Consider the following 23,409-nt stretch of genomic DNA (forward strand, 5'->3'; position numbering starts at 1 on the left):
ATTTTCACAGAATCAAACTTACGGGACACTGTTATAAAATATGCCACATTGCGGGTCAAGATTCATTAATTACAAAATATGCTATTAACAAATAGTTTATGGAAAAACAGCATAAAATGTACATGCTTTCATGCTACATATATACATGCCTATGTAGTTGTATATTTCACAGTACTGCAGAACTCCTAATCTTGCAGTGAAAGCATAGATCCATGGCTTTGAACATACAGCCAGCAAGTTCTGGGAGAGAACAATGACTTTGTGAGCTTTAGTTTCTGTTGTTCAAGGTGAATATCCACTTCTGAAAATGTTCTCCAGTATTTCTCCAAGCTGGACTTCATGATAAGAGGAACTGGCATGTAGCAGAGTCAGATAACTGGTGCGTTTTTCCCTTGCAGTAAGATAGGATCCAGACATAACAATGTGATAGAATACATTTATAATAAATAGTTAAAGATCTGTTTCACATGTATTAAAAAAAAAAAAAGAAAAGAAACAAACAGCAACTCCAGTAGACACCACTAGAGTTCTCCTTCTCCCAAATATCCCTAGCACCATCCTAAACCCTGTTTACCCCAGAAACCTGAACTGTGGACAGACAGAAGAGGAGAGAGAGAGAGAAAATTCAGACACAATAAAACTCTGAGGGGAAAAATATGTGGAAGGAGGAGGCAGCAGCGGCCTGGGGAAGGGATTGAAAAGTTTCCCCTGGCTTAACTTCGCCCCCCCTGCAGCAGCAGAAGCAGCGGCAGCAGCACAAGGTGAGAGAGACTTTTAAGTCTGGGAAGGAGGGGTGTGTGTGCGGGAGGGGGGGTTGAATTTACAGCCCCGTGGATATTTCTGTGTCTGCCTCCCTGGCTTTGGGGTGCTCGTGGCACCGCGTCTCACGCTGGGTGGATTTTTTTTTAATATGATGGAGGATTATAAACATGGCGCCTTAAAAAAACTACAAAATCATGTACACACTGTTCCAAGGAGATGGGGGAGAGGGGACAGGGGAAGGGCTGGGCACGAGGGGAGGGGGCAATCCTGCCCCGTGGGGGAGCATATGGGGAGAGGGGAGCAATTATACTTAATAATAAAATGTGTGGGGCCGCGGGGGTGGGGGGATGGAAGGCGGGATTATATATGTATGTATGTATGTATATATATAATATTTTTTCGGAGTGGGAAGGATTATCGCAGTACGTTTGGAAATCGAGGAGAAGGGGACGGTGGCAGAGCGCGTGTGATTATTAACGGCGATTATTTTTGTCCTTACACCTTCCCCGCTCGGATTTCGGCCGCCAAAAGCCGGCGGTTTCGCCGAGTTGCAGCCCGCCCGGATCGGGCCATGCAGAGCCGGCAGACGATGGGTGGGGAGAGGGACACACACAGAAACGCTCCCGCGGCGCTCCGCGCGGGCCTGCAGGGCGCGGAGGAGCCGGGGACTCGCGTGAGAGGGGAGGCCGGGCGGGGTGTGGCGCAGCCCGGCCTCGGCCCCACCGCCCCTCAGCTCCGCTCCCCCACGCGTGGCGCCCGCTCGGCTCCCCTCTCTCCCCTCGTTTCTCCCTTCCCCTCACTTCTACCCCACGACCCCCGCATTCCCTCGCTGAGATGGGGGATGCCTTTTCGGAAGACGGGTCTCGGCCCGAGTAATGGCAGCTGCTCGACAGCGCCGAGAGAGACGGCGGCTCCTCGCAGGCCGGGAGCGGGACCGCGGCTCCCCTTCCCGGCGGGGGTGGGGAGGAGAAAGGGTGAACTCGGAGCCCCGACCCTCAGCCTCCGGGCGGACTGTGCTGGCCCCCACGGTGAGAACGGCGGTGGAGCCGAGGACACAGGTGGGGGGCTAACCGCCCGGCCTCCAGCGCGGCCCCGAGGCCGTAAATCCGCCCCAGCGTAAGGGCGAGCGGCCCGTTTCTGCACTATGTCCCCCCCACTCCCGCGGATGAGGGCCGTGTGTTGCCTTCCCGCTCCCTCCAGAAATAGTTCCCTCGGTGCAATAGGGCCCCGCGGGCCTCGGCGGTCGGGTTGAAGGAAAACCTGGGCTTGCTTTTGGCGGCATTTTTGTATTTTTTTGTTTGTTACTCGCGCCCCCCCTCCGCCTCCTTAAGCCTTGTCTCTGCGTAACTCCTCTCCGTTCACTTTCCCAGGCGTTGTCCTCCATCCCCAGCCGCAGGGATTGTCCGGAGGCCTATCCATCGCCTTTCTTTTATGAGGAAAAGATGAAAGCGTGTGTGTGTGGGGTTTTCAATGGCAGGGATGACTGGGAGCCTCCGTGTGCTTTCCTGACCTTCCCTGCGTCCCAGAGAGGAGTCCTCCTGTAAAATATTAAGGACTTGGAAAACTTTGTGCCTCTTTTTTGGGCTTATCCTGAAAGCAGCAAGTTAAAATTGCGAGTTTATTTTTTGTTGTCTGCACATGTGGCAAGCTCAGGTGCTGCAGCGAGGGGTGGCTGAAGGAGAGGAAAAGGGATTAAGAAAAAACCCTTTAATTTGGTGCTGGTTGGTTTTATGATTGCATAATTTGGTATTTAATGTCCTTGAATTGTCTACCACAATCTTTATATTACAGGAGTATTACTAGTTGTTGTGAAGAAGTTTTGTAAGATCTTGCTGCAGTGAAGAGGGCCGAAGGTAGAAAATGCTTTCTTGTCTCAGTGATGATTTGTTTTGTTTTGTTTCCTGGCACTTTTGTTGCAATTTGTAGTAGGAAATTGCTGAATTGACCTAGGGTGAGCATTGGGACAGGTGTTGGGGTTTGGGGTTAGGGTGGGAGTGGAAGTGCCGGCTTGCGGTTCAGGCTGTAGTCCTTTGGGCTGTTCTAGGCTCATCCTTCAGTGGGAAGGACCTGGCATCTTTTCACACCTTTTTCTTTTTTTCCTTTTTTTTAATTTTTTTTTTTTTTTTTCTGAATCTTATCAACCGTTCAGAGCATGCTACAGAACGCCTTTAGGGAAGTCAGCTATTTGCCGACTGACTGCTGTTTTATACAAAAGTGAAAGTACCCTCAAAATAATAGCCCGTGTGGATTGTTGGTTACTGCCAGCTTTTTTGTGTCTAAACAAACATTCCCTGTTGTGCAGGTATGCAGTGGGGAACAGGATGGGGTAGGCAGTACAGCAGAAAGCACTTCATCTTTCTGATTGTGAGTTTGGTTGTACAAATGGGGTAGAAGGTTACTGTATGGATGGCTGTTTGTTGGCTGTGCTGTGGTTTGTGCAGTCGTGGAGAGGCACCTGCAATGTGGTGTCAGAGGCAGCACCCAAGAAGAGAGAGTCTTCCGGAACACTTCTTTACCTGAAGAAAAATGACTTCTTGTGAGCTGGATTGCATGATGAAAACTAACTCATGATAAACTCAGCTGTTACTGGAGTTCTGAGTGTGCAGGTGTTGGTGAGAGTATTTAGACTTCGGTGGTGTGCTAGGAGGATATTCATCTTTCAAGTTCTACTGTTTTGACAGAGAAGTGTTTTCTGTGGAGAAGTGAAAAGGATCGGAATAATTCTGTCCATAGTATTTTTCCAAGTGTTAGTAAACTAATTTAAATTGATGCATTCGTTTCAGTGTATGGATGTTTTTTATTTATCCAAACATAAGAGTTTAGCTCTGCTTACAACATTGTGGCTGGTGAAGTTTCTCCACCTTCACTTATTTCTGCTTGCTAGATGAAGAGTGGTGGGTTGCAGTGTGCTCACTCCCATGCCTTTGCTGTGAAAAGCGCAAGAGGCTAGAAGTGTCCTCCACAGTGCTATAACTGCTTTATTATTATTATTATTTTTTAATCTAAACACAGATGTTATTTTAAAACACAAATAAATTTTAGAAGGTTTTGTCACTGTGAGCAGAATTACTGGTAGTTTGCCTTAGCCCTTATGTAATGTGGGCCAAAGGAGTATTTCTGAACTTTTTAGAAAAAATGGGATGCTACTGGAGCAACATGAATTTCCTGTCTGTAATCACTGTGCCCACAGTGTATGTAAGTGTCAGGCTGTTTGGTGTAGCCTGTCCTGTGCCCATTGTGTTGAAGGCACTGGATAGTCTGCATGCAGTCAGCATATGAGCAGTGTCCACCTGCTCATATAGCAGAGAAGAGGAACTTCTGGGGGAGACTTGAGGCTTTGACAAGGAGAAAGCCTGGACCATCTTTTCAGCCTAACATTATATCAAGTGCAAATGTGAAAATAATAGTGAAGTAGTGAATAGTGAAAGGCCGTGAAGTGTGTTCAGCGTTTTCCTTTTGTTGACAGTACAGCCTATTGCTGTTTGTGAAATGGTGCTCCTGGAAGAGAAGACAAGGAGGTGGATGGACAATAAATACGTCTCTAAAGTCACGTGGAAGTGGCTCAGACTACATCTAGGCTGTTGTGAGCTGCAGCATGGGAACCTCTGAACTGTGCTAGCTACCACCTCTGAATTAGGATACAATACTTCAGAAAGATAAAAGACAGCATTTGAAGATGTTCTCTTAATTTTATGTCTCTGACCCTCTGTGTAAATGTCTACCTTGTCTAGTCTGTTAGAAAAATGTCTTGGTTCGCACCTGATTTGAAAATCAGGGAGAATTTTGGAATCAGAATTACTTTAGAATTGGCTGTCTGTCTTCCATCAGTTGAGTTTACAAATCTTGGACAAGATGTGCAACTAGCTTTCAGTATTAACTGCTCTCCGCAATTCTACAGTGCATTTAGCTCTGGAAGTTTTTAAGAGCTTCAGACACTGAATCCCTTCAGGATAAAAGATCTGAAAGAGGAACAAGAGTTCCTTACAGCAGATGGCTTAAGGAAACTTCTTATTTTCTTCTTACATTGATTGAAGTGTTTTTAGCTAGCTTCAGAGTGGCATGTCAGTAAAAATAAGGCTTTTATCTGTATTGTAGGTTGTTGCAAATACTAAGTAGAACTATTAAAAAAAAAAAAACCAGCTATCCAAAGTATGTGTGGCTCACATACCAGTGATAAACTTGGTTCATAAAATGCTGAGCTGTTCAAAATCACTGGCCATATGTGTAAAAGATGTTTGTTTTTTTTTTTTTTAAAGTAAGTTTCAGGATGTGGTGAACACTCCCATGGTACTTGGAGCGTGGTGCCCTTGGTAGTTGGGCGATGCAACATATGTCATCTTTTATATAGCTCATATATTTTAGTCTGTCAGAGTTGGTTGTGCTAAGTGTTGTGAACAAAGATTGCTCTTGTCAGGTTTTAGATGATTTTTGATCAGTTGAATGTAAATTTAGCTCATAATTGGGTTATTGTTCTAAGGTTTAATCTGCCAGTTGGGAGAGTACAGCCTGCAAAATAGGTAGTTTATATGATGAGGTAATGATTCTGTTTTGCAGAAATTTCTTTAAAAGTTAACCCTTGCATTCCTAAAAAAAAAATGTAAGTATTTTTCAGCGCATTGTAAGGATTCAGTCTGGTATTTTTTATTTTTTTTTTTAATTATTAAATACAGCTTTAATTTCTCTTTAGATAGTGGGAAAAATGTTTCTCCAAAGACCTTTGTTCCTGGGTGTAGTGTAGGTAACCGAGCGTGGAGCGGTAGATATTGGAGTAGCTGTGTATGGTGTATATGGTGTGATGTACTGCATGCCTCTACCTGAGTGTGTGTGTCCATGTGGCACCCAGAACTCATTCATCCTGTCTGGATGCCTCGCTCTGGGAGACCAGGGCTGTGGAAGACCAATTTTTTTTTCAGGTTGGTATGCATCTATATAAAATGGCTGCAATCAATTTCTTAAAATATACAAGATACTAAAGGTGAACCGATTTAAGATACAAAACTATACAGAGATAAGGGCTAATATTCCTTCTGTCTCAAGGAAGTTTCATTCATATTTTTGTGTGTCTCAAGTTTGTTTTCTTTCCCTTTGAAACAAACAGGACCTTTTAGTCTCATGGGCAGATGGCAGCAGGCACAGTGGTGAGGCACTGTGACGTGACCATGAATCCAAGTTAACGCTCATGTCATCTAATTTAGGCCATGCAGCTTTGGTAATATCCTGTCAAAGACTGATTCTATAGCTCCACTACACAGATAAGTCCAGACTGTTGTTACTGAGAGTTTTGTATACAGAAATTTTTGATTTTTTTTAAATTCTAATATCCCATTTTCCACGTCAGTGAGTGAAATGCAGTTTGTGCTGTGAGATAAGCATAGAGACATATAAGTTGAGTTGAAAATATGTTATTGGTTACAATGGCAATATTTCAAAATTACAAAAATATCAAAAATTGCAAGGATTGTTACTAGTGCCCCAGCTGTCAGAATCGCTTTGAATATACCTTTCTATTATATGCAGTATTATGTTCCAGGTAATATAATTGTAGAATAAACATTGTAAATCAGTGATTAGGACTCTTTGTACCAACCCTCAATTGCAGTATCATTTAAAGGAAATTATTAATAAATACTTTTTGCCCCAGAGATTGTGAAACTTGTTGGCAAAAAAAATAAAGTTGAGCATACCTGCCAAAATACCAATAACTTCTCCTTCACCTTTCCTGTGCGAGTTGCATTTCTGCGCGTGAAGAATTGATCTCACTGTTAGTCCATTTTTGTCCCTAATGCCATACAACCAATTTGAGTTCTAATCATTTTTTATTTTTTATTTTTTTAAGCTAAATATATTGCTGTTTACCTCTCAGTTCTCCCATTTTGTTTCCTTTTCCTTTGGTAGCAAGTTAAAAATAAGCATGAAACCAACTTGCCTTTATACTTAAATGTAGGACTTTCAAGCAGCTAATTTAACTCATGTTTTGCTTACGGACTGCAGGAGACTGCTGTAGATGTGGACCCAGAAGTGGTATTTTGGAAAGTGGATATTTGTATTTCGATGCTTTGCACTTACAGCATGACGTTATTATCTGATCCATTCATTGTAGATGGATGGGAGTAGCAGGTTGGGATAGTGTGCTTAGTTCCCTAATTTTGTTAGTGATTCTTATCTTACAATGTTACTTTTTATTGGAAACTTCTGGAGCAGCAATGGAGTGAGGCAAAATGGTGTTGCAGGAAAAGAATTAGAGGAATCCCAAAGTAGCTACAAGTAATACACAAAGAAAAATAAATTAGAAGGGTGTAAGATATGTTTATTGCTCAGTAAATCTTCACAAAGATCTGAGAGACAAGAGAGCTATATCTTTGTTAGAATGCTATTGTTTTCTGTTAAGTCTCAGACAATGTTCAGTATTCAGTAAGAGATCCTTTCGTCTACAAATAACTGTTTGAAATTACAGATGTTTCTGCAGTCAGAAACCAAGTAGCAGCCACGTTTGCCATGACTATTTATGCCTTTTTACTATTTCTTGGTGTTGCTAGTAAAGGAAAACTTCCAAAGAGAAAACTTCGTGCCTTGCAGCGTAACATCACAGTGCACACATTCACATATAAAACAAGTGGAAAATTTACCTCAAAATTATAAGGTTTTGTTTCTCAGATTTTTCTTTTGGGTCATTTGTTAATCTTGAGATCAGTCCCTTCTGAGCTGCCATTGGCTGCTGGGTGAGCTGCCCGGAGTCCCTGCCCAGTCCCTTCTCCCCAGCCTATTGCTTAAGATTCAGGTTCAAAAATGTACAGAATCCAAACAAAAGAATTACTATTTCATAAAATGTAATGATAGGGCAGTGATTGTTCACTGATGAAAATTGATGATGTTCGCTGCAGAAAATTCATCGTTACTGGGAGATTAATATTAGTATGCTGACGGAGACCTTGGTCATATAAGCATTTGTTTCAGACAGACATAAGGATGCATCAGCCTTGGAGCATACTGATGAATCAAGTTTATTTTTCATATCTTTTTAAATTAAATTTTTACATAGAACTCCTATATTAAAGGAAGGCCGCAGTTGCAGTTCATTTTGTCTATATAATTTTGAATAATATTCTGTTTTGGATACTTCACTGGAACACTCAGGGTCATGTTGGCGTTTTTCATGCCTATTGAATATCAGCTGTATGAATACTGTTATTTTGCAAAGGTTTTTTTTTTTTTTTTTTGGTACATGCTGAATTTTACATTGCTGATTGTTCCCCTTGAAGGTAAGGCAGTTCCCTATGTATATGCTAATCCTTGAAGGAATTTACAGTATCCACGAGCAAAACAGAGGAAATACGGATAATGTTTTTCTGTAACATGCAGGCTGCAAGGTATTAAGACTTAATTATAAGTAAAAGAAACGGGTAAAAGAGGAAATGTGATCATTATCAGCCATTTTCACAGGAACCAGTCCGGCACCATTTTTAGCTTCATGTAAACACAGTTGAGGCTTTAGGACATTCCTAAGAACCAACTGCAGGAAACTTTCTTTGGGAAGTGGAGTTCCAGTGTCAGTTGTCTTTCTTGTGCATGCTGATATTTGAAGATAACACAGCACACTGAATAGTAAGGCATTGATACTAACATTTTCCGAGTAATAAGAACTTTAATTTCATCAATCAACATGGCTTTCTGAAAACTTTTCTTAGCTCAGTGTGGTTGTGGGTAAGAGGAGTTGTACACTCAATCAGCAGTAATTTCCATTGATCTTTTAGTTTGGCTAGAACATTATGTCAGGTTAATTAAAAGCTGTTGTAAATTTTTTTTTTTTTTTAATTTTGTTTCTTAAAGACTGTTTTATTTCCCTGACATGTCATGTTGAAGGAGAGTTTGCAGTTGGGTTGGTGCTGATGCATGCTAGGGAGCATTTCAGACTGACTGCTGTAAAGGAAGAAGCCTGGCTGCTATCAGTCCAGTAATTGCATCTTTCCGTTTTGTAGCTTTGCTGTCATCACTTCTTGCATTGACCTGTTGTAAATAAACTTACAGGAAATACTCATAGGAAAGATTCTTCTTTTTCCTGTGCATTTTCCACTTACTGGCTCCCAGAAGGATTCTTGATAAGATCTCATTATTTGGAAGCATACCCTTGGCTTCTTTCTTACTCCAGACATGAGAGCTTCTCTTCTTGTTCAGTTTGTGCTTTTTGGGCAATACAGATTATTGGTCAGGTACCTCTAGCTGCCAGTCCTATTAGATTTTCCGATCCTCATTGGCATTCTTTATCTCAGTAGTTCTGAAGAAAGATTCGTAAGAGTAACTTGCTTACAGATTGTCCAAACGTAGGCCTAACTTGAATCTCTAACTTCTAAAGAGGTGTGGCTTTCAATCAAATGAGAAGGTTTCTGTCCCTTAATTGGCACAGAAAATGGTGACAGTCACCAGCTGAAGGTAACCAGAGGCACAGATGCTCTGAGTCCAGATGTGCTCAGGAACAGAGCAGCATATGCTCTGCCAGGTTGGTGGGTAGGCAGTCACAGTATTTCCTGGGTCAGTGAGAAGGAATGGTGTCCGAATTTCCACTTGGCCTCTCTTTCGCAATTGCCTTTCTCGATCAAACTGGCATCTTCTGTTATATGCAGTCTGGCAGTGGCTGGAGGTGAATCTTACATGTTTCCTAGAAAGGAGCCAAAAATCACCAATTTTATGATGTAGGAGGAAGTTATAGAGAACTTTGTTCCCCAACAATAATTTGATCTTGGTTTCTGCATTACGCAGCAAAAATTGTGTTTATTCCAAAACTCATTTTGAGTATTTTGAATTCTTTTTCATATAATAGCTGAACATTTGCTGTAATGACATTAAAGCCTGCTCCTTTTTGGGTCAAGCCTGTTCTGTCCTCTGAATGCTTCCCAGCCTTCCTCTGCAGCTCTTTCTCTGGTATTTATCCAGAGCTCCTTCCTCAGTTGCAGGAAAGAGCCTCATGTACCTGCCTGCTCGTGCTGCGTTTGATGGAGATAAGAGACCTTGAGGGGTGAGTTAATGCACCTAGTGGGTGTCTGCTGAGTACAAACATGAGCTGAGAAGTGCATGTATGAAAGGAGGAAAGAGAATTTGGGTGAGATGTGCATTAAATGGAAGTGCAGGTATACGCGGCACAATGAGGTTACTTTGTTAAAATAATATGGTGCAGTACCACCGACTTCAGTGGTGCAGTATTGGTTTCACCTGCAGAAAATTTTCTCCCGCCTGTCTGGGAATGAGAATATATAATGAAGTGTTTATGTATGAGTGACAGGCAGAGAGCGTGCGAGAGGGAGAGCGCATGCACGCATTTTCAGGCCTGATTGATTGTATGAAAAAAAAACCTGGAGTTGAAAGAACATTATTTCAAATTAACATTCATTATCTTCATGCGTGAGATAACAGTTCACTTTGGACCAGATCCTAGCACTGTGATGTATCTTGAGCAGAGATTGCATTTTCCTCGAATGAGGTTATTCAGTCAGTATAAGAACTGCAAAATGTAGGCTGTTTTTCGACAATAAAAACGTGTTGTTTAGTCACCATGTGTTAGAGTAATACTGCATTATTTCTCTTAAGGATGTGTGTTTTTTTGTTTTTGTTTTGTTTTGTTTTTTTCAAATAAATTGCTACATTTCTTTGAAATATAACAAGTAAGATAAACCTTTCCTTGGATCTCTGATCTCATGCTTCAAGAAGCTTGCAGCCATTTTAATTCATGCTGCATTCATTGATCTATCAGATTATTTAATCACATTGCAGCTCGGTCATCTGGCTGTTGGGCAGCGTTGAAGAGTTCTATAATATCATTGGGTTATTGGTTTCCAAATGGCACTTCTGCAGAAAAAGAAGGAAAAAAGAGCACTGAAATATTTCTTTTAACTTATAACAGTATAAAGGAAAACACAATTGAATTCATAGTCTTATCATGCAATTTTTTTTTCTGTACATGATCTAAATAGGAAAAAAAAATTGCTCACAGCAGCAAACAGAAAGAAAAATTATTTTGGTCTTCCTTGGCATTTTGGCTTTAAGATGCAGAGTTCTGCAGCATTAAGTTGTGTAATTAGGTAGGCATCAGCTTGCTGTTACATATTTTTATAACATGGTGTGCGAGCATGGAAACAAAATCCACATTTGAAAATGATTGCCATAAGTAACTTTCTAAAACTAAAAACACCTCTAAGGACGACTTATTCTTTAATTTTAAATACGATCGTGCAAAAAAAAAAAAAAAAAGGAGAAAAAAGGAGAAGCCTATTTTATGTATTCAGCAACAGTAGGAAACTAATTTCTTAGACTATAAGTGCTGCTATTGTGCTGTAGTAGAAGCACAATGATCTAGATACATAAAAAGAGAAGAAATGTGGCAACAAGTAGTGTGTGGCAGTGGAAAGACGACAACAGAGACGTGATGCTCTCAAGTGTCTGGTGTTTTCAGAGGGAGCTACTCCCAATGAAATAAATCTCTTCTTGATATGCAATAGGCAAGCATATTGTATAAAAAGAGATGGTAGATTTATTGACAGTGGTGTGCTTGGCAACAGTGGTTTATAAAGGGCCATCCTTGCACTTGTCAGCTAATTCCCTACAGAAATGAAGAGTTCATGATCTTCTGAGGTGTTATTATAGTTTGCCATAATGCAGGTGGAACAAGAAAGAAGTAAAGTTTCAGACAGAGATGGGCTTCTCCACACAGTGCTGGGAACTGCGCTTCAGCTTCTTAAATGAAAGCTTAGAGTCCAGAGATGCTCATTCCTTCCATCTGCATCCCTTGGTGTTTCCTTGTGTATGCCTGATGCATGCTCAAAGCTGAATTGGAGGAGTGGGTATGGTCATGTTAAATATCTCTGTTCCTGTACCTTCAGCAGAGATATTCTAAATGGGAGTGTGTGTCAATTGCTTATCTTTGTTGTGTGCTCTTAGTAAGCAAAACGTTCAGTGGTTTAGCGCTCAGTTTTAATAGCTGGCCTGCTTCATTACACCAAGTTATGACAATTCTGGTACAACTTCTTGTCCTGCTTTCATCTGAGCTATGCAGGTCGTGATTCCTTTCTTCAAGTGTTACACAATTTGTGCACATGAAGAATCTGACAGTAGAGGAGGAATTTAAAGGTTTTTATGAGCGCTGTCCCCTAGCCAAGTGTAGTGAGGCAGTTTAAATGAGGATGTGATGTTTGTACTTGCTTTCAAGAGAGTGTTACATAGGCGGCAAATTCAGATGAACATGTTGTGCCCATACTGCATGTTCTTTGCTTGTTGGGAGGGACTTTGGTCATGGAAGGGTAACTCAGCAAGGGTGGCAGTGAGATGGCAGCCCAGGTCACCTTTCTGGGGATGTGATAGCCAGGTAGTCATCACTTGGATCAATACAGTGAAATGCAAGGTTGCAGCGGTCTCAAACTTGTTCTTGTCTACATCACTGAACTTAGGAAGCACAAGAGCTCTTGACAGTTTGAAATTACAGCCCTGTGTTTGAGCTTTACTTCAGAATTCGTTTGAATTAATGAAATTAGTTGTGGAGAGCAGCCTGTAACCGTGGTTGCAGGTACCCACACCTCCAGTACCATGCTCTGTATTGCCGTAGTTTGCCTTGCATTCCAATGATGACCTTCATTCCCTGCATCTTGCTCTACTGAGCTGCAGTGCAGGTGTTTGTTCGTGAGGCTCCTGCACCCTTGGCAGCTACACTTGGTGATGGGAAGGTAATAGCTTATACTGTACTGCTTTGAAATTTCGTTGGAAGTATATGTTTCTGTTGTCATGGTTTTAACTCATGAAATTAGCTCAGTGATTCCTTGGCTCTTTTCACGAGAGTTAGGATGCCTCTTGTCCTGGCCCAGTTTTGTATAGTTGCATTCTGACTACCCGCATTTCTGTCCAGTTTCATCTGGAGTTTCCTATAGTGGTTTTTTTTATGTAGTAACACATATTTACTTGGCAGTTTAGAAGCTAGCAGCAGAGGCTGAACAAGTGAGAAAATGCCCACTTCTAGTTCACTGTTTGTGCATGAATGAACATAGTGAGGTGTGATGGGGTACGGAGGAAATACAAAGTAGCACTTTCAGACATATCATCAATAGGAGAGGTGGGTTCTCAGAGTTTACAGAATAAAATCCATAAGGTGCAAGTGTAAAAGAAGAGAGCAAAAGGCTGATTGGAAAGAAATGAGAGAAGTGAAAACTGCATTGATCTGGAGGGGCCAAGAAGAGGAACATGAGATGAGTTATAGCTTGAGAATGCTTTGTTAGAAGATGCTTGTCTCAAAAAGTTGGTACACCGTGAGTTAAGTTGCTAAGTAGTGCATGCTGTTAAATGTTTGATCTATTGTGCAGCAGAAATGGACGTAATTCAGTGGTTAAGGAAGTAATGCCCCTCTGTATTGTGGTTAAAGCTGTATATTTTTTTACAAGGTTATTCTAAGAAAATTAAGATTCAAAACAGCAGATACTGGCATTCTGCCCAGCTTGCAGTTCACTTAAAGATAGCAGTTTGATCCGCAGCTTGACAGCATGACCTGGGAGCACATCTTGCATGGGTATCAGCAAGGGAGAGGGAGTCAGTTTACATGGCAGTGTGTGCCCAGGGCTGGGATTTGGTCAGTCACAGACCTGCACATGGCATGTTGCACCTACAAAGGCATGTTTTATTATTTACCATCCTATGTCTCAGAATTCTGCTTAAATTATAGTAGGGACAACTTGCTGCAGAGTAACAGGTAGGTGGAAAAAAGAGCCCAAGCCACATCCTGTTGTGAGGAGTTGTTCTGTAGAAATACGAACTCACAGAGCTCTGAGGCACTAAAGGTGCAAGCAGAATTTTAAAAAATGATCAGTATTAGTAATCCATTTTAACCTGGAATGGATTTCCAGAGTTGAAAATAATCCAGTATTAAACTGTGTAGCATAACCATATCAGACTAATATTTACAAGAGCTCTTCCAGTGTTTTTGCAAAAATACTTACATCTGCTCTAGTGACGTGTCACGCACAGCCCAGATTTACCCCATCTGACACAGACATTAGGAGTGCGTGGAAGAAAGTTATAAACAATTTTCATTTGGAACAGGCAAGAAGCATCTTTTTGAATAGTACTTGCGAGTGAATTGTACTCATCTTGATTAAATTGTCTACAGAAGGAGAGTTTTGTTTTTTGTTGTTCTTTTCGTTTTGAGAAATGGAAAAAAAATGGTTTGGGAATGTTTTGGAAATATCTTGGAATTTGCATAGTAACATTGATGTTTCTCATTGTTAGTGATTGTTTTTATGTGACTTCAATTGCTAATAAAAGTAGCACATAATGTACTGTTTGAGGGCATTTGTACAAAAGCAAGACGATGGGGTGGTGCATGCACTTTTGAAAGTTATGGTTATTTTTATTCTAAGCTTGTTGACGTTTTTTGGAATATCTAGCTTGGCATTGGTTTAGAATTTCAATAAAAAAATTTTCCACTTCCAGTCATACATACATAATAGTATCGAGCTTTTAATCTGTTATCTAGCAATATAGATAACCTAGCTTAAATAATTTTACCTATTTATCATGGACCAAGCCTACTGAGAATTCCATCGTGAGCCTTTATAACAGCATCCACTTTCTGTCACGTTTGAAGACCAGGTCTCTCAGCCCTGCCCGTAGGGCAGACAGATCTTACCAATTCAGCAGCGTATGCCTAGTTGGGTTTTTCTGCCAACCTTTTTTATTGAGATAGGCAGAAGTACTTCAGTGAGGAAAGCCATCCAGAACCCTCATGCTGCCAGAACCCTCATGCTGCCTATATTGGGAATAAGATCTGTGTGGTTTCTTAATATTTTTTCCTTTATTTATTAATTTATTAAAGTTGTTAGGAAATAATCTGCTTGAGGCTAGAAGAGTGTGGACTCTAACTTAGCCCCATGAAGGCCTTGCTTGTGGTGTTTACTACTTCTGCTTTTATCAAGGTGACTTTTTCCGAGGCTTTTGCAAGTGATAGATGTGTTCTTATGAGTGACTTTCATTTTTCTGCCTAAAATGATGGTGGAATTATACTTTTTAATCAGCAGATTTTATTTATTCTAGAAGTTTTATTTCTGGTCTTCTGAAGCAGAACTTGATTTCTACACTTTTATGTCAGGTGAGTATATCTACTTCTCTATTCACACATTCAAACATGGCAGGCTATTCACACATGTTTCTGAAGGGTTTAGCAGTTCAGCCATTTCCACATGGACTGTCAGAGTTGATTGGAGGCTGTGTCAGAATTTGCTGTCGGACTGCTGAGATGCATCTCCTGCTGTTGTTGCAGGAGTGTAATTCTCCAGACAGAGCACACGTTAGGGGTATTGCTGAGAACAGCTGAGATGTTGGAGAAGATGCTGTCTGAAACTCCATCCTTACCTTCACCATATGCTGTAACACTCGCTGTGTGTTGCTAAAGCAGTGCTAGAGTGGTTGATGCTGCAGGTGTAGTTGTTTAAGTCAACTGTGCTCTAAGCTATGCTTGTGCACCATACAAAAAGAGGGAAAAAACATGATTTGGTGTGTATAGTTCACGTTCATGCTTTCTTTACTGTCTTTTTCCTCCTCCATGTAAGACTGGTTTGAAGTGGAAGAACATGCATATAGCTCATTGGCTTGAATGCACCTCAAGAATTTATATTTTAAAGAATTCCTCTCTTTTTATTTTAAATGTGAATTTAAACTTTGTCTGAACAATGAATGTGCTTGGAATAATAATGTGCTTATTAGATTGAAAAAAGAACAAGCTTTTAATAGGAAAAAATTATCACAGGGCAGGCAGCAGGGGATTTCATTTGCATTTATAGATTGCTAAACTGCAATTTAGAAGTCACATTTCCATCTAAAATTTTTTTCCACATAGAGGGAACATTAAAAAGCATCTCTTTAGTCTGTTTACCATTTTTCAGTGGTGTTTAAAGTCATTAAAATTGCAGAAATTGTCTGCACAGGCTACACTACTTAGCAGCCATTGGTCTTAGTGGGAGTTCAGTATATTCAATAAATATTTGTTCTGAAAATCCTACCACGTATGGACCTGACCTCTGTCTTTGGACATCTTTGAAAATCTGGCCCTTAGGACAGCTAACAGAGTTTCCTGTATTGTTTGACTGTTTCTTCCTGGTCAGTTCCTCTTTTACTCTGCTTGGGAAGGTCCATCAATCCTGAAGAGGATTTTGTCATCATTCCTGCACCTTCAGTTCATCTCTGTCAAGAGACATAGACTGACAGAAGAGACTTGGCCTTGTCTTTTCACATAGTATTGTAGTTCTTTTCTAAAACAGCATAAGTAGTTCTTAGAATAATTCTTTCCAACCATAAATGTTTAAGTGCTACACAAGGATTAGTGTAATTAGCTTTGCATTTGGAAATGGCAGTGCGGAGATGTGCAGTGACTTGCCCACAGTTAGCAGCACATGAGGAAGTGGTACCAAGTTTGGAGCTCTTCTTCAGCAACTGCAGCTTTTGAGTGCTTGATCTATCCCTGAAAAATACCCAGACCACAATCTTCTAAATGTAATGGTTTGGTGCTTAAGCAGATGAGTCATGTTCTGGGATGCTGGCAGTGTTTGTGATATTTCCGTTTTGCATTCAGCTTCAGGGGCTCAGCGGGGGCTTTTGGTCTGGTTGCCATATGAAGTTCATCAGGGGTGACAAGCGAAAAGAGCTTAATGTGCTTATGTTATTTTTATCTGTATTAAAAGTTCGTGATGGAGACTATTTCTGTTTTGGATAAAGACACCGAAATAATGAAGAATTGAGCTGTAAGCTAACTGGAGGTGCCCAAGACTCTTTGCAGCAGAGTAGCTCTAACTGTTGGATGTCATTGTTTTGATTTCACTGGGGCTGAGGTTTGCTCCTGGTCCCAGTGGTTAGCAGATGGTTCCTCCAAGGATCAGTTGGCCAACACTTTCCCTCCGAACCCCCAAACTTAGCATGCATTTCCTCCTAGAGTGCTAGGATTCCTTCATTTGGGCACAACCAAAATGCTCCCAGAGAAAACATGGGATTCTTCATCTTGTATTCAAAGTAAGATTCTCAAAACTCCTCACAGCACGCTGAGTCCTCCTAGTCAGGGCTTGATTTAGAGAAAGAACCGATATCTGGGGGCCATGTAGGTCTGTTAGCTGGGAGAGCAGCTGGTTGAAACTTGAATGTCTTCCTGCAGAGTCAGTACAAATATCTGATCTTTGTCACTTTTATTTGCAGTCTGTTATATTAGCCAGGGTTGTGAATTAGACGTTAACATTTCAGAAGTGTTCCAACAGATAGGCTGAAACTGTTGTTAATTTTGGTGCCTTCTCTGTTCTTAGCTCATCCCATTTCTTTGGATAGCTGCATGGTGTACTCAGGGAACTCGGTGAACATATCTCCAATCAATTGCTGTGAGTCTGTGTGATCTCTGTATAAATATGTCTAGAAAGAAGTGAAAAAAAGTAAAAAAGCCACTTAAGCCACAGAAAAATATGGATATGAGGATGGCAGTACGAGCTGAATAAAGAAATGCAGACTGGGAGTTAGATTGTAGTTTCTGATCATTAGTATTTGAGATGGAAAAGCTTGTCATGGCTGCATTAGAGGTATGCCATATCATGCCTGTTTTTCAGTGTTCACTGTATAGGGCAAGCATGACCAAACTTGCTCACCGTATGGATTTCACACTAAAATTCCTCTACAAGAGCCAAAACCACCACACCGTGTGGTTTGGAGAGCAGAGGACTCCTGAAGTGCAGGTTTGGACTCAGCACTGAATGCTGTGTTGATGTTTGATTCAGCAAGCCTTAATGATTAATTTCTTCCAAATCCAACAGTTTGGCTTTATTCAAGCACTGCTGCACCAGTGTGGTCCTGCTGAGTTTTATGGCCGGAGTCTCACAGGCTGCACTTGAAGAGTTTGAGGCAGGAGTGGCTCACAAGCCATGCAAGAAGCAAGGCTGGGGCAGCTTGAGTTGAGCAAGAATAGCTCACTGGGTTTTCTGAAATGTTTACCAGTCATGCTGTCTCACTTACCTGAGTGTGGTTCTCTTTGACACAATTTCCTCCTGTCCAGCAGCAGTATCAGCACTTCACTATGTTGTGAGGCATTCAGGGTATAAATTAGTAGGGCGAAATTGCTTGAACTGCTAAGGCAAATGCTTCTATTTATTATCGGGGCATGTTTGTTTGTAAGGCCAGAAGCCTTAGCTGAAGGTAAAATGCTGATACTTGTAACACTAGAATAATAAAAAATTGGAAGTAAGAAATAATGTATGCTTTTTTTTTTTTTTTTTAATGCGGTGGGCAGAAATAATGTGGTTTTAATAAAAATGAGTGTAGAGTAATAAGTAAGCAGATTTAGTGCAATAAATTGTTTAATGGCTCTCTAACCATGGCTGGAACTTCAAGTTGATGATACCCTTGAAGTAGCAGGAAATGAGATTGTACTTAAGCCATAGAAAAGGTGGAAAACACTTGCTACTGTGACTTTTGGATTACTTTTAAAAATGTTTTATAATAAAGGTAGCAAATTTTGTACTTAGTAACTGGGTGAATGTTATTTTGCAGTTGAGAAACTTGTAGTAACTTGGTAAAGAAGTAACATCGTCTTCCTGGAGAGAGAAATCTTCCTTGAAATTTTCAGTAGTAGACAAAAAAGGCTTTGCTAGCAATTCCCCTACCAGCACTCTACAGTTTCTTCGTTCAGGGTAAACCTGTAAGTCATCGCTGGGAATACTGAAGTGTATTTCAGTTTATGTTTGCCTACAGTCCATTCTTTACTATTTGCCATGACATCAGTGAGCTGAGGCATTTACTGCAGTAACTTCTGGAATTGTGCTAATAGCTTTGTAGAGAACTGAATATTGCTTTTTTTACAGGCTAGCTGTCAAATCCAGCTGTCAAATGTCAGCACAGAGGGGACTTGTCCTATAAAACAAGATCCACACGTTGGGAGCACCCTCTTGTTTTTCTTTCTTGAGTGATACGAAACATAAATGATGTTAACCGGGAATGCTTTCTTCAGTTTTCACTCACAAAGTGTGAATACCCATCGTTCAAGAATGACTATTATCATCTCAAGAAATGGTGTTGGTTTTTTTTTCTCATCTTAGATGATGAAGACAACTTACAAACTGCTAAAAATGCAGCTATGATAACTTTTTAAAAGTGAGGTTAGAACACCTTCCTGGTGTCACAGTAGGTCCGTAGTGCTGCCAAGAACTTAGCTTTGACATACCTGCAGGAAAGGCCTTCTTCAGCAACTGTATTTGCTGTGCTGTTTAAGCTGGCTGTCAGCAGCCAGCCATGCACTGTTGTTTCTGCTTAAAACAGGTGGACTGGCATGAGGGACAGGAGGCTTAGTACCAAAATAGTATGCGCAGTCTTTCTACAGATCAGCTTTACTATTGCTTGGACTTCTAGCAGATTCTTCCAGTGTTTATCAGGTCAAGCAGCCTTTAATTCTTTCTTAGAAAATAGTATGCTTTTTACAGTCTCTTCTGAAGGAAAACAATAAGGAAAGGTAGATCTAAAGGGGAAAAAAAATCACCAAAATCATTTGTTGAAGATTGTGAATTTCTAAAAATAGTGATTTTTTTTTTATTTTTTGTTTTTTTTTAAATAAATTGGTAAAATCACCTGAAGAGAGGGCGGCAAGGTGACCTCATTGCAGCCTTCCGGTACCTGAAGAGAGCCTATAAACAACAGGGGAACCAATTCTTTACAATGTTAGATAACAGCAGGACAAGGAAAAATGGCTTTAAGTTGAATGAGGGAAGATTTGGGTTGGATATCAGGGGGAAGTTCTTTACCAAGAGAGCAGTGAGGTGCTGGAACAGCTGCCTAGAGAGGCTGTGGATACCCCATCCCTGGTGGTGTTCAGTGCCAGGTTGGATGGGGCTCCGGGCAGCCTGCTCTGGTATTAGATATGGAGGTTGGTGGCCCTGCCTGTGGCATGGAGGTTGGAGCTTGCTGATCCGTGAGGTCCCATCTGACCCAAGCCATTTTATGATTCTATGATAATATGGGGACAATATTATTATTTTCCATATTTCCTCATGAAGCATATACAAAACAGCAACTAAATCACCGGATAATAGCGGTTTTAAATAATCAGATTTCTTTTCTAGTATGTACTTCTGTTGCTTTCTCTTTTCTGGCTGAGACTGTGAGCAACTGAAAGCACAAGTCAGTTTATTTTTCATTTCTTGTAATTACCGTTTTCATGTTCACTATGTGCACTAAAACATATAGAACAGTTTTGGGGTGATATAAAACGCAGTGTTTTTAATGTATGCATTGATACTGAGAAAAACTTTGGCCTCTTTCAGATACTGACAAATGAAGCTTAAGTTGCTGCTGTTTGAGGAAGGACTTTTCTTACATTTCCCTGTATCCCTATTCCCTGTATATCAAACACAAAAATAAGAGGAAATGAAGACCACCAAGAACATCAGATGAAAAACTGTGTCCCTTTCCCACGATTGCAGGAAACAGATTCAGAGAGGAAAGGGAAGAATGTCAGAGAGGTGGCCTATAAGCCTTGAAGATGTACAGCAAATCATTTGGGCAGCTGAAGGGACACTTGGTGTGGGAAAGGGACTGCAGTAGCTGAAGTCACCAGATAAGTACACAGAAGTGTGAGCAAGTAGGACAGCAGTGAGCAGTTACAAGCATAATGTGGGAAAGGATACAGAAGTTGCCTCCATGTGAAAAATGATCTGAAGAAAATTAAATGGTATTTCCTATACTTTTTTTTTTTGTTGTTGTTGTTTTTGTTTTTAAATAAAGATTTCTAGAAAAAATACTTAGTTGAGTAAAGGAGAAATCTAACTTTTATTTTTAATTCCAAGAGGAAAAAATGATTCATGTCCAATAATCCTCTGTAGGACAAAGTGTAGGTAAGGGAAAGCTGAATTTCGTATGCAGATTTTCATAGTGATAACGTATTTGTTGTGGAAGATTCTGAATGTCTTTATCTGACATAAATGCACTAGTAGCATAACAGTCATGTTAGGAAGGCATTTCATACCAGGAGTTAAATTGTAGCTGTTACAGTCTGCTCCAGTCCATTTCAGAATTACTAAAAAAACCCACAAATCTTCCAACTAGTTACCTGATACCAAACAGATTTTTTTTCCCTCGAGAAAAAACTAGGTGCCTCAGTTTTTTTCTGTACAGTTGTGCATTTATCATACAGGTAAGTCCAATGTAAAATACATATAATCCTTTACGTCACAGTGGTTATTGTTTCATTATTTACTGCCACCTCTGCTATTAAGTACGAAGACTCTTTATTAGGCACTTTGGATACTTTTTTCAGATTGGGCAATTCAAAGATATTAAATGAGGGAGAAGCAACTGATGTGATGTGGCTGCATTCTGAAGCTGTAACAATGATAAATTAGTAATGTTGTAGGATTTTGCAATGATTTTGCTTTTGATATCATTTGAAGAACTGGTATTCTTAAACTCATTTTGTTCTTCACATAGTGTACAAATGTAATAGTGTGGTTTTGTGCAATTCTGAGCTGAATTATGACTGGATTTGTTCCTTAGCCTGGTTTACCAGAATATATTCATGTATAGATACCAAATTTATTTTCTTGTCAGTGCTGAACATTTATATTTGATTTATGTTTACTGACCCAAGATCTTGTAACAAATAATAGAAGCAAACTACTTTAATAGCTTTCTTTTTTATCTTTTTTCTTGTCTTCATAAACATTACAGCAGGCACCTCAGCTGGTACCTGCAGTAAATGGATTCTTGATGGTACATATTCCTTTGCTATCTTATCTGTCTGTGTGTCCAGTGCCCAGCTCACAGAACATGCTTATTCAACAGGGGCTGTTCATTGTCACAGTGCAGCCTTAAGGAGCGTTGACTGTGATGAAAAGTGGAACGTCCAACACCTTTTTTTTGGTATATCCATCCACCCAATTTGTTCCTGTTCTGAAAACAGTATCTGTTCATCTTTGTTGTTTTAAAATGAGTTTCTGAATTTTTAGAAGAGAGCGTGTAACAGGAGCTGAAAATGGAAACAAAACTGTACTTTTCTTAAAATCAAATCATTTAGAATTCATTCCAGAACTTGTGATTTATTTATTGTTTTCCCTCGTGCAGTCTTTTAAAATAATTTCTGTTTCTGCGGTTTGGATAAAGCTCTGATGCAGGATTGCATGTGATCCTTTGCAGTGAAGCAAAGGAAGAAAGATGGAGCTCAGAGATTTTTCTCTGCTCTGATCTTAACATCTCAAAGGCTTAAGTTCCCCTGCTTTACATTATGGGCTTGATATGTGTCCAGTGTTAGAGAGTTCTTCAGGTCATTTAACAAAATTTCCAACTTCTTTAGGATACTAAAAGCCAGGCTAGAAGGAACAGTTTACTTGGTCATTGAGTCTTAGTAGCTCTTTGCAAAAGGTTATCTATGAATTTCAGAAGTTATGTTACTCTGGGGTTTGGATAATGCCTTGTAACTGAGTTTACTCTGCATCCTATACAAGTCTAGTACAGAGTATTTGGCCAAATATGTCCAATTATGGTTTGAATTGTGGGATTTTGTGGTGGAATTGACTTGTAGACATGAGGTGCCTGATATAGTGGCGCTGGATAGTGTTTTCTTATGGAATTAGTATGTACTGAGTCATTTACTCAGTTATGAGGAGAAATCAAATGCCAGATGCAAACCAATGGACAGTTGCGCAGTGATGAATGTATTTGCAAAGCAGCTTCTATAAAGCATGTAGGAGTTTGATTCTCTTACGTAGTAATCTTTTTCATTTCGTGGACAAATGAGGAATGCATACAACAGGTTTCTAACTTTGGGAGAGTACAGCCATTTAAGATACAACTTGGCCATACTGGACCTCCTTAGCTTCACATGGGCCCAATTTTCAAGCGTGTTCCAGTCCTTTTTTGGATGGCAGTCCTTTTATTTTGCTAGCTGCACCATTTAGCTTAGTGTCGTCAGCAAACTTGCTGAGGGTACACTCAATCACACTGTCTACATCAGTGATAAAGATCACCAATCCCAAGACTGACCTATATAGGATGCCACTCTTCAATTGCCTCCACCTGGACATAGAGCTGCTGATGACAGCCCTCTGGCTGTGACCACCCAACCAATTCTTTATCCACCTCTATAACACCAATATTGATAGGCTCTTTTTTAATTCAGGTAAATAATTGTAAACACTAAGTCAGAGACTCTGTAGGTTCTCGTTTTAAGGTGTACATCTGTTGGTCACCTTACAGCAATCCATAAATACTTGTAGAAGCCATAGATGCACATAAACATGTGTTAGTCACTTTGTGTTGCATATTTGGCAATCAGTTGATTGAGTCATTGAATTATTTTTTTAAATCTCAGTATGTTTAGAAGTGTTGTTTCATATCTCCAAGGCCCTGAAATGTGACCTCAACTCCCACTGCACCAGGATTCACCTCAAGCTGTAAATGGCTATGGAAGGTTTATCTATTTTTGTAACTTCAGCATTTTAATGAGTGTCTTCACTGAAGTCGAATTTTGATTATAAAAATCACCTTGTTAACAGACTATTGCTATTCTGTTGTTTTTTGGTTTTTGGGTTTTTTTTTCTTAATGTAGGGAAAATAAATTTTGTTCAAATTTACCACCTGTAGAGGAAATCTGTACTGCTGCTGTTCTTAGCT

General features: G+C 40.3%; 1 protein-coding gene across 5 annotated transcripts in view; it reads left to right on the plus strand.

Moving 5' to 3' along the window:
- Window positions 1–541: 541 nt before the first annotated feature.
- Window positions 542–23,409, plus strand: part of ZMYND11 (zinc finger MYND-type containing 11) — a 101,853-nt gene continuing 78,985 nt past the window's right edge. For 3 of the 5 annotated variants that reach the window (XM_052692616.1, XM_052692621.1, XM_052692622.1), the window contains exons 1-2: window positions 542–761; window positions 18,615–18,736. In XM_052692616.1, coding sequence (XP_052548576.1) covers window positions 18,732–18,736 — 5 coding nt within the window. In that variant the 5' untranslated portion in view covers window positions 542–761; window positions 18,615–18,731. Of the gene's footprint in view, window positions 762–1,485; window positions 1,821–18,614; window positions 18,737–23,409 lie in introns of those variants that run through there. The other 2 variants (XM_052692618.1, XM_052692619.1) reach the window with 2 other exon arrangements.

This window comes from Tympanuchus pallidicinctus, unplaced genomic scaffold (genome assembly GCF_026119805.1).
Source record: "Tympanuchus pallidicinctus isolate F22 unplaced genomic scaffold, pur_lepc_1.0 scaffold3, whole genome shotgun sequence".
Taxonomy (NCBI): domain Eukaryota; kingdom Metazoa; phylum Chordata; class Aves; order Galliformes; family Phasianidae; genus Tympanuchus; species Tympanuchus pallidicinctus.